This window comes from Gekko japonicus, unplaced genomic scaffold (genome assembly GCF_001447785.1).
Source record: "Gekko japonicus isolate JY-2015 unplaced genomic scaffold, Gekko_japonicus_V1.1 scaffold823, whole genome shotgun sequence".
NCBI lineage: Eukaryota > Metazoa > Chordata > Lepidosauria > Squamata > Gekkonidae > Gekko > Gekko japonicus.
In genome coordinates, this window is record NW_015170915.1 from 99,301 (window position 1) to 110,668 (window position 11,368).

Sequence of the window (11,368 nt, forward strand, 5' to 3'; positions counted from 1 at the left end):
TGATGGCACTCTTTGAATCCTGCAAACAGCCTATTTTAAGTATTCTGGCTCATGATGTAGGCCTCCTTATATACTTATTTATTTAAAACATTTCTATGTGGCTTTCCATATGTCAGCTTTACCAGAGAATTTGTAGAAGAGGAGCTCTGCAGTTCCACAGTGGTGTGCTTTTCTAACGCTGTGCTTTTTCCTATGCTGGGCAATCATACAAACATTACTAAGAGCCAGCATGGTGTAGCCTCAAGTGTCAGCCTAGGATCTGGGAGACACTCGTTCAGATCCCTCACTCTGCCACCAAAGCTTGCTGGGTGACCTTAAGCTAGTCATGCGCTCTCAGCCAAACCTTCCTTAAAGGGTTGTTGGGAGGATAAAATGGAGAACGACGTAAGCTGCTTGGGGTCTGCACTAGGGAGAAAGGTAGGGTATAAACAAAGGCAATAAACGTTTACTTGCAGAGTTATGGGATACAAGATCCCACACACCAAGCGTTAAAGGGTTCAAATCGTTAAGTGATGTATGGATGTTAAGTGATTAACAGGCCACAACAAGGTGTTCTTACTTCCTGAAGTTTTTTCTATGCAGACTGAAGACTTTGCTACAAGGAGCCAAGGTGCACTATAGACTGTTTTGGCAACCATTAAGAAAAAAAATCTGTTCAATTTTAACCATCTACACACCTTCAGCCTGCATTTAAATTCTTACTTCCCTGTTCTGTTTCTTGACAGGTTGGCCAACGATGGAGAGGGTGTAGTCAACATCCGTAAGTATCCTTTGGAATATTCCTGTTTTGGGGATCATGGTTATTCACCAAGCAAGAAGGGTTCCCAAGGTCTGGACTTAATTGTCCCCTGATAGGCCTCCTCTTCACCCACTCATAATGCAATTGCATTGATGCAGTGATACAGCTTATGCGCTGAAGCAATATTCTATGTTTAGCTGTATTAATGTACTGCTGTGATTTATAAGGGGCTGGTTCAAGTGCTCTTATGCCCAATCCTACCCTCTTTTTGCCTTGCCTAGCAAACCATAGGACATTTAACTTGCCATTCATTTATTTTAGCCAACTGAGAGGTGAATTCTTAATCAGCTGTGTAACCTTCTTTCCACAGAGGTGGTGTCTTCAAATGCAGGGCACAGAAGTACTGCTGGAGGCGGAAGCAGTCTCAGCCCAGAAGAAGGAAGCCATGTACGCGTGAGAGGAACACATGTAGGTCTAGAGAGCCAACTTGATGCTGGAAAAGCCACCTTCAGTTCTGGGAGTGGCTGAGGCACTGGAGGAGGTCTGAACCTCGGAGGCAGCAGCAGTTCTAGTGTCAGATTTGCTTCCTCTTGTCAAAGTTACAGAAAATAAAATTCAAATTCCCCATCTCACATGAAAGCAAACCACATGACCTGGCCAGCTCCATAATCAATCAGGTTTCCCACAATTCCGCATAGAAATTGCAGAGGGTCCAACCCCCCATAGTCTGTCTACAGTTGCTGTCAAGTAGAAAATGTGATATGTGAACCGCATCTCAGCTCCTGCCACAATCCATCACAATACACACAAACCTCTGCTTTGACTATCTGAACAGCTTTTTTCCAGTTTGTTTCATCATACCTGGAAATATACAAAACGCTGCTTTCCTATTGATACATTTTGTCTTAGTCTGCCAAGAGTATTTCTGTAATTTTGGAACAGGCACAGATATAGTTTGCTCTTTTCCCACCATTTGGCAAGTTTTCCCCATCCCTGGAAGAATCTTATTGTTTAGAAGTGAAGGATGTGTGCTTCCTAAAAAAGGCTCATGTCTTTTAAATGAATGGGGAACGTGTGCTAAAATCTATCCTAATACTGACAATAAATTATTACAGCCACCTTGGTGAAATTTAGCAACAAAACGACCGTTGGTACTCACCGTGAGAGGTCCTTCTCCTCTGAGGACTGGAGGACATCTGATTGTGGGTGATTCCCACCCTCCTTTCAGGGAGGCAGGACTTCCAAGAACTTCCTGTTTCCTGTGTGGGAGTCTAAACTATCACTACTGGATGAAGAGGGGGTGACGAGGGGGTGACGAGGGGATGACGCTCTCCTGAGGGGTGGTGGCAATATGCAGATCCTACTCCTACATCAAAGGTGCCTTTTGGCAAGGTGTGAATCTTCCGTTCCCATGGACACCCTCTTGATTTGCAGATCTGGTTCCTGCTCCAAAGCCATAAACGCTATTGTCTTTAGATCTCCAAACCAGATTAAGGGAGTAGGGTCACTTGCTCTTTCCATTCCAAGAATGCCGGGGTTCGCTGGGGATTTTCCATAGCTCTCCAAGTGGGTGCAATGGCGCGGTGTCTTCTCCATCCCACAGAGTCATGGGATACATTCCAGGGACGCACATGGTCCGTATGTGCAACGGCAGGCCCAGGCCAGCCTATTTCTAGGCAAGCATGAGATGCAGAACAAAGCAACACACAACATACAGCAATCCCTGAATACATATTGCATAGGTATTCATGCTAGAGACACACATAAGCAGCATCACCACTATACAGAAATACAAACATAAGCTCATATCGTTACAATGCTAATGAGGTTTCTAATACACAGCCACTAGCCTGAGGGAAGAAGCACAAATCGCCATTATTGTCAGCAAACACCAACTGAAGGAAAAGCATCCCCCATTGATGAACTGTTGATAGACACCCACTACACATCTCTGCTTTACATCTGAATTGATGGTTTCCTGCCAGATGCCTCGTTGATTACCTGGGAAAGGCTGAGCTTCATCTACACATCAAGGAGGTTCCTTGACACCAAACTTTCACACTTCACCAGATGCCATCCCTTGAGTTAGATCTAGAGTTTCAATATTGCCCGGCCTTTAGGTAGCCACCCCTCAGTGCACACAGCCAATGAGGTTAGTTTTGGGAAGGACTTACAGGTAGGTGGGTCCACAAACTGGCACAGATGCCACCCACCCAAAGATCCATCTATAAAAGGTAAGGACCAGTGGTCTGGTCCTTTTCTTCAAACTAATGGAATAATGTACAGGTGGGCGATCCCGGAAGGCGTCATCTTTAAGATTAACGACAAAAGAGAGAAGATAGACTCCAGTGGTCTGGTTCTTGCTAGCTGCCTTCCCCCCAACACCCCCTGTCTGCTTTTAAACTCCTCTCATGCCCAGCTTCCTATACAAAAATCCTTTGTTCCTACTTGATCTCTTGGTCTGCAGCCCACACATGCTGTCTGGTTCCTAGCTGTGTGTTCAATCTCCCTAGTATACTTTTCTAAGCCTCATTCTTCATTGTGACGTGCAAGCTTCAGGACAGATAAGTATTGCTACCCATTACCCTACCTGTAAATGCTAAAGTGACTATTGTTAACCCTGTATTTCTGAGGAACTTGTTTGGTTGTGTGTGTGAATCTGATTTGTGTGTATGTGCTTTATATATTCTTAAGTAAAAGACAGATTGTTTTGGAACACACCTGTCTCGACTCTTTCACTGACGAACCCTTGGGGTGGGTTGGACCTTGGTATACACAGGCAAATAACCCAGATTTAAATTTAGTCTCCCAGCTGTTGTAGATAAAGCAGCTCGGCTAACAAACTGTACTTGTTTCTCCCATGCTGCAACGAACTATCTCTTTAGCACATCCCAATACAGCTTGAAAAGATTTGCACTCTGAGGCCAAGTTCAGGATTGGATATATAATGGTGCTGCAGAATATGGAAAGTGAAAAAAGATGGAAACAGCCTTTTTCTTTCATTCCCTTGCTCCCTTCTCCATGTTGTCTAACTGACTTGAAAAGCAACAAAGGATGCCCTCCGGCCATTTCTTCTGAGATGGAAAAAGAACTTCTAATTGTTATTGTATTGAGGACCACAGGTTTGGCAGTTTGCAAGTAGGAATTCCCAGACCACATGGATTTAGGAGTGCAATTCCTGTCATCTCCTCCTTGGACTGGTATTCTAGCATCCTTGATATGGACTCCACAAAATCTCCCTCAAAGCATGATTTCAAGACAGAGCCAATGAGAGGCAGTGATCTTGGACTTTGTTGTGAGCAAATCTTATGGCCTATTACAAGATGTAGATGTTATCGCACCAATTTGGAATAGTGACCACAATGCTTTTTTCAGCATTCTGGTCAATGGAAAGTTACCCCTAAAGTCCAAAACTGTAATATTTGATTTCAAAAGAGGGAACTTTAAAAAAATGAGGGGAATAATAAAAAGGAAGTCAAATCCCTAGAGGATTCTTGGAAGCTATTTAAAACCACACTAATTTAAGCCCAAATAGAATGCATTCCACAGGTTAGGAAAAGCACTGCCAGGCCTAAAAGAAGAGATCGATCTTGCCTGGGCTATCCAGGTCAGGGCTATTTTCAGCATTCTTGTCAATGGAAAGGTACCCCTAAAGTCCAAGATCACTGTGCAATTCACTGCCAGAGGATGTAGTAATGGCCACAGGCATAAACTTTAAAAGATTAGACAGATACCTGGAGTATATCAGTGGCTACTATGGTGAGTAAAGGCAACCTCCACATTCAGAGGTAATAAACCTCAGAATAGCTGTGCCAGGAGGCAACATCGGGGAAGGCCTTGGCCTCTATGTCCAGTTGTTGGCCTTCCATAGTAATTGGTTGGCCACTGTGTGAGATGGGATACTGGAACAGATGGACCACTTGTCTGATCCCTCAGGGTTGCTCTTATGTTCTTCATACAGCAGTCTTGCTGAAGGAAAGTGGGTCTGGGCTTGGTTGGCTGATGGATGGAAGAATGCCTTGGAGCCACATTGCTGCTTTGAGTCCCATGATGGAAGACAGACAGTATATAAAAGCACTTAATAACTTCCCCATGGTTCCCCCATCAACATTTCTTTTCTTTCTTTTTTTGGCCCCCTGGAGGGGATTTTTATCGCTTTTTTAATTGGACTACAAACTACAAAGAAATAAGGGAAGGGAACTATAATTAAGGAGAAATAAAAGATAACCACTACTAACTAAAACCCCAAGAGTAGGAGATCATTAAAACAGCTTAAGTACAAAATCTTTCCTTGAATCACTAATATCTTTTGAACTTAGTCAGACATGCTAAAATATCTTTTAACACTTAGATTTAACTGTTAGAGAGAAATCCCAGAGCATCCCATTATTAAAAACCATATTTTCAAAGGCACAATTCAGAGTCCTTCAGCCTTCATTTTTTCTTTTCTTGTCTTTTCCTCAGTTTATATGGACTTTTAGGCTCAGCTGTCCCTTTTTCAGAAAGAGAGTCCTCTCTGGAAGACCCCAAGCCAACTCGCCACTGGACTTACTGTCTTTCTCTTCTTTATCCACCTCCTCTGGCTCGCCCATCTGGATTCTCAAAAAGTCCCGTGCTTTGGAAACAGAGTCAATCTTTCCTGCCATTAATAGCATTCCTGGTGGCACTCTTTGAATCCTGCAAACAGCCTATTTTAAGTATTCTGGCTCTCATGATGTAGGCCTCCTTATATACTTATTTATTTAAAACATTTCTATGTGGCTTTCCATATGTTAGCTTTACTGGAGAACTTGTAGAAGAGGAGCTCTGCAGTTCTACAGTGGTGTGCTTTTCCAACGTTGTGCTTTTCCCCTTGCTGGGCAATCATACAAATATTACTAAGAGCCAGCATGGTGTAGCCTCAAGTGTCAGCCTAGGATCTGGGAGACCCTCGTTCAAATCCCTCACTCTGCCATTAAAGCTTGCTGGGTGACCTTAAGCCAGTCATACACTCTCAGCCGAACCTTCCTTAAAGGGTTATTGGGAGGATAAAATGGAGGAGAGAACAACGTAAGTTGCTTTGGGTCTGCACTAGAGAGAAAGGCAGGGTATAAACAAAGGAAATAAATTAATGTTTACTTGCAGGGAGTTATGGGGTACAAGACCCCCACACACCAAGCAGTAAAGGGTTCAAATCACAAAGTGATGTATGGATGTTACGTGAATAACAGGCCACAAGGTGTTCTCACTTCCTGATGCCTTTTCTATGAAGACTGCAGACTTTGCTACAAGGAGCCAAGGTGCACTATAGACTGTTTTGGCAACCATTAATAAAAACAAAATCTGTCCAATTTTAACTATCTCCACGCCTTCAGCCTGCATTTAAATTCTTACTTCCCTGTTCTGTTTCTTGACAGGTTGGCCAACGATGGAGAGGGTGTAGTCAACATCCGTAAGTATCCTTTGGAATATTCCTGTTTTGGGGATCATGGTTATTCACCAAGCAAGAAGGGTTCCCAAGGTCTGGACTTAATTGTCCCCTGATAGGCCTCCTCTTCACCCACTCATAATGCAATTGCATTGATGCAGTGATACAGCTTATGCGCTGAAGCAATATTCTATGTTTAGCTGTATTAATGTACTGCTGTGATTTATAAGGGGCTGGTTCAAGTGCTCTTATGCCCAATCCTACCCTCTTTTTGCCTTGCCTAGCAAACCATAGGACATTTAACTTGCCATTCATTTATTTTAGCCAACTGAGAGGTGAATTCTTAATCAGCTGTGTAACCTTCTTTCCACAGAGGTGGTGTCTTCAAATGCAGGGCACAGAAGTACTGCTGGAGGCAGAAGCAGTCTCAGCCCAGAAGGAAGCCATGTACGTGTGAGAGGAACACATGTAGGCCTAGAGAGCCAACTTGATGCTGGAAAAGCCACCTTCAGTTCTGGGAGTGGCTGAGGCACTGGAGGAGGTCTGAACCTCGGAGGCAGCAGCAGTTCTAGTGTCAGATTTGCTTCCTCTTGTCAAAGTTACAGAAAATAAAATTCAAATTCCCCATCTCACATGAAAGCAAACCACATGACCTGGCCAGCTCCATAATCAATCAGGTTTCCCACAATTCCGCATAGAAATTGCAGAGGGTCCAACCCAGTCTGTCTACAGTCTTTACTAACTCATCCATCATGCGTTTCACATGACCAAGTAAAAATAACTGTACAGTTGCTGTCAAGTAGAAAATGTGATATGTGAACCAGATCTCAGCTCCTGCCACAATCCATCACAATACACACAAACCTCTGCTTTGACTATCTGAACAGCTTTTTTCCAGTTTGTTTCATCATACCTGGAAATATACAAAACACTGCTTTCCTATTGATACATTTTGTCTTAGTCTGCCAAAAGTATTTCTGTAATTTTGGAACAGGCACAGACATAGTTTGCTCTTTTCCCACCATTTGGCAAGTTTTCCCCATCCCTGGAAGAATCTTATTGTTTAGAAGTGAAGGATGTGTGCTTCCTAAAAAGGATCATGTCTTTTAAATGAATGGGGAACGTGTGCTAAAATCTATCCTAATACTGACAATAAATGATTACAGCCACCTTGGTGAAATTTAGCAACAAAAAGCTATAGTGCTGGGGGAGGAAAGGCTCAACAGTTTCCCACACCTGTGTGACGACGTCTCCTTGCTTTTAGCTCTGGTAAAGAAAAATACCTGTACCAAGATGGTTCAACCATTGTGTATATAAAAAGAAACGTGCAACTTTGGAAAAGGTTAAGCAGATATTAGGTTAGATAACAGGCTAGCTTTCTTGCTGATGAACACAGTGTCAGACTCTGGTTCGCCTCTTAAGTCTGATGTCTACACCAGTAGTGTTAATAACCTGCTTCAATGTAACCGACAGTGTCAGACTGTTAATAACCTGCTTCCATGTAACCCGCACCCCGTCCTCCCCCCTCGCTTTCCCAGCTGTATCTAACTGCCCGCTTATCGCTTGCCCTCGCTGACATTTCTGGTGGGAGGGAGGGAAGCTGAGGGTGGGAGGGACTCTGTGTGAATGTCTGTAGTTTAGGGAGGCAATGCAGTAACCACTGTCTCAAGGAGTATTCCCATGGGAATGTCCTTGAAGATAAGACTTTGACTGGCTAGTTGAACCACTGTATCTGTCTGGGTTCTTAGGATTGCTTATACTTGTGACTCTGTGACGCATGACTGGAACATGGGTTTTAGTTATACCCTGGGTCCCCGCTTTCCCCCCCTCATTCTTTTACAGTATCTCAAATCTCTTCAATAAACTTTCCTTCAAGAAAGCCTTTGTTCAAGAGTGAGTTGACTGAAGGCCTGAGAAGAGTCTCCCTCTGATCACACAAAAAGGTATATGTTGGGGAACAAAGAACCTAAATGGACAAAAGCCACATAGGATAGAGGCGGTAATAAGGAGAATTTGACACACTTGAGCAAGAAAACCTGGCTGGATTTAATCCATTGACACACAACTGAGGGAAGTGCAGAAATTGCTCATATACAAACACTGCACTGAAGTGGTTTGGCGTATTCCCACAGCCTCCTGTGAAATTATGTAAATACAATACAATCCACCAGATTACTATTTAGGTGGCTTGATATCTACAGCATTACAAACCGAAAATCTAGATTCAACAGTCGGTGCACAAGTTGGACTAGAACAGATGTGAATAGACTTAAACGAAGCCTGCCACTCAGCCCCGACATTTCCATGACCTTGTTGTAAATGTTGGGGGCAAGGGAAAGCTTTTTTTAAAAAAAACACTCTGCAAACTCTAGTCAACTTCTTTGGAACGCTGGCAGAGGCCCACCCGAAGCTGCAACACTCCTCTGCAGGTAATGGGAGCAGCTCAGCTGCCGTCCGCAGAGGACTCTGCTCCTCCTCACATGGTAGTAGGAATGCAACAAGACCGAACTACTATTTTTTGTATAAAAGAAAACCTAAGCACAAAGCAAGAAGTGGTGCAGAGAAGGCAGCAGCAACACAGTTTTAGTGCCAGTTTGTCTTGTTGTGTAGAAATCTACATGGGCTGCTCCAGAAGAAGCAATTGTGCAGCAATGAAGGGAGTTGAGTTCGAGCAGAACCTATATTTTGTGCTTAGTAAGGCTAGGGTCCCTTCCCATTGGATTAGAGGAGCATATCGCTGTATATAAGAAGCTGCAATTTTAATCATGATTTACAAACCGCACATCATTTACAGAGATAAATAAATCCTAGAAAACCCCGGTATGGTCTGCCGCATACATTTACAAAAAACAGATATATCATTCAATGCTGTTGATGTACGAAAATTAAAAGTGGGCCTGAGCTGTGAACTGCTGTTACTGATATAGTAGCCCAGTGACTTGCCTGTCACGAAGTTCAGAATAGGAGTTCTGTGAGGTGTCATAGAAAGCCCTCCAGGCCACGGCATGCAGGTGACAAAACTGGGGCAAGGTAACTTTGTGATGAGAAAGGGACTACCATCTAACACGGATACTGAATTTAGAAAAATCCTGAAAAGTAGGAACTGTCAAACTATTATCTTTGATAGGGTATGGTTAGTGTTGACTATACTGTTACTGGGTCACAAAACAGTGAAACCAAGGCTTCGAGTCCAGATCAGGAGCCACTTGAGGCTGCAGTGGAAGGGGGAAAGGGGCAAAGTAGCCCTCTGTGGCCAGAAATCCCTTGCCTCTGCAGAAATCCTATGTGGGATTTAAGCCATTTGTCAAACCGCTTTCCTGAGAACAGGGTGGCCATTCACAGCTGTAAACAATAGTGTTTCCAAAAAACAAAAACAAAATACAATAAACTAAAAAAAAGCAGCTTCTTGCTTAGAGGTCAACATCGTTATTTCCCAGAAGCAGCAAGACAGGCGCAGGGGAAGCGTCACAGACACAACTTCAGAGAGCCTGAAGCTCATTTAGAATCTTCCCCAGGATTCTTATGTCAGCGACTCTCCCACATCCCAATCGACAGATCACACTCATGTGGGTGCGGTATTTTTGAGCAACGCTTGCATTTTATACTTCCTCCGCTCAAGAGCTTCTTGCTTTTTCCTTGCAATTTCTTCTTGAGAACACCTCCTGCTCTTCTGCTCTGTAAAAGACGACATGCTTTAGCAGCTTTACAAGGCATGAATTGTACAGTTCAGAACTAGTACCCATCACAGCCTGAAGACAAACTAGCCTTATCTATGGCATTTTATCCCATCTTCACTCTAAAGAGGTCAACGCAGTCATACATCGTTCTCCCTTTATCCTCACAATCATTCTGTAATAACCTGAAAGCCTGAATAAACCTAGTTGTGTCTAAAAGTATGGATATTTTTGAATAATATGCATATTTTTGCACATATTCTCTAACGGGGTGTGGGGGGGTGGTAAACAGCCTTTTTGGGTAAGCAACCTTTTGGGTCCAAGTACCAAAAACCCCATCAGTGTCTAGCCGCACAGAAGTTGTTGGGTCAGCCAATGGAAGAGGGAAGGAGGGGGATGGGCAAGATTTGCCCCTGGCTAGTCAGGCTGGGAGCAAGGCCAGACTGTGGGAAAGAGGCACCAATGTGGGCAGGATGTGGGGAAAATGTGCACCTTCCCTTCCACACAATGTCCAAAGGTGCTTTGGGTTGTGATATTTCCAGAAAGCCCAGGTTTGGGAAAGATCACAGCAAAGCAGGAGGGAACACAGAACTGGGCTTAAGAGAGGAGGATCTAATGCAGAACTGGGAGGATGATGGCATGTAGTCGGGTCCAAAAATGGTGCTGCTAAAAGGAAACTAAGGTGGAGCAAATCCCCCCCACACACACACATACTGTGGGAATGGCCCAGAAAGCAGTCGCGAGTAGAAGCCACCTTTCTGCCACCTTTTCCCAAACTGCTGGCTACAGCAGCTCTCTCAATGTACAGAGGTCACTACAGTGGTCTGGGTAAGGAACCTACTCTCTATCGTGACCAAAACAGGCTTGGTGTGCTGCTGTTTGCCACACGTGCTGGGAGCTGCCTGCCTGTTCTGAAAAAAATAAGCCTATGTTGTATTGTGCAAATGGCACAAAACTGGAGAACACTCCGTTCGCTTTGTAGCGTCCTGTTCCCAGAAAAAAAAGTAGGTTAACAGCAACAAGCAAGTTCCATTGCACAGACAGAAATTCTCCGGTTTCCATCCAGACTTCAAAACTGAACAGAAGATTTTTTTTGGGGGGGGGGGGGTCATTTTTTGGGCAGGTTGTATTTCTTATATGTGTGTGTGAGAGAGAGATAGTGTATGTGCACCTGGAATTCATGGCAACCTCTGGTTACTGGTGACTGACTTTGTGTGCACCTGGAAGTGACAGCAATCTCTGGTGACTGACCCCTACTGGAAGCCTAGAGGATATTCAGAGAGGTGGTTGAATAAAGCCTGTCCCTGCCTCCCACCTTTGGTATTCCAAGGAGGTCTCCCATCCAAGTACTTACCAGAGTTGACCCTGCTTAGCTTCTGAGAACTGACAAGATTGGACTTGCCTGGGCTATTCAGGTCAGGGCTTTTGTTGTTGTTTTCAACTTATCTGACATATCAACAACCACGCTTTCTCTCTCTCATATACACACCAATGTTCCCTCTAAGCTCTGGAGTCTTGTGAGCAAAAATTCTCCTTTGTGAGCGACTG

At 44.0% G+C, this 11,368-nt stretch overlaps 1 protein-coding gene across 1 annotated transcript in view; it reads left to right on the top strand.

Annotated features, from left to right (window-relative positions):
- The window catches only part of LOC107116736 (keratin, type II cytoskeletal 5-like), a 23,880-nt gene extending 17,618 nt beyond the window's left edge, over positions 1-6,262 (top strand). Inside the window, exons 8-9 of the mRNA XM_015418726.1 lie at positions 726-764; positions 6,136-6,262. Coding sequence (XP_015274212.1) covers positions 726-764; positions 6,136-6,262 — 166 coding nt within the window. The remainder of the gene's footprint in view (positions 1-725; positions 765-6,135) is intronic.
- Positions 6,263-11,368: the final 5,106 nt, after the last annotated feature.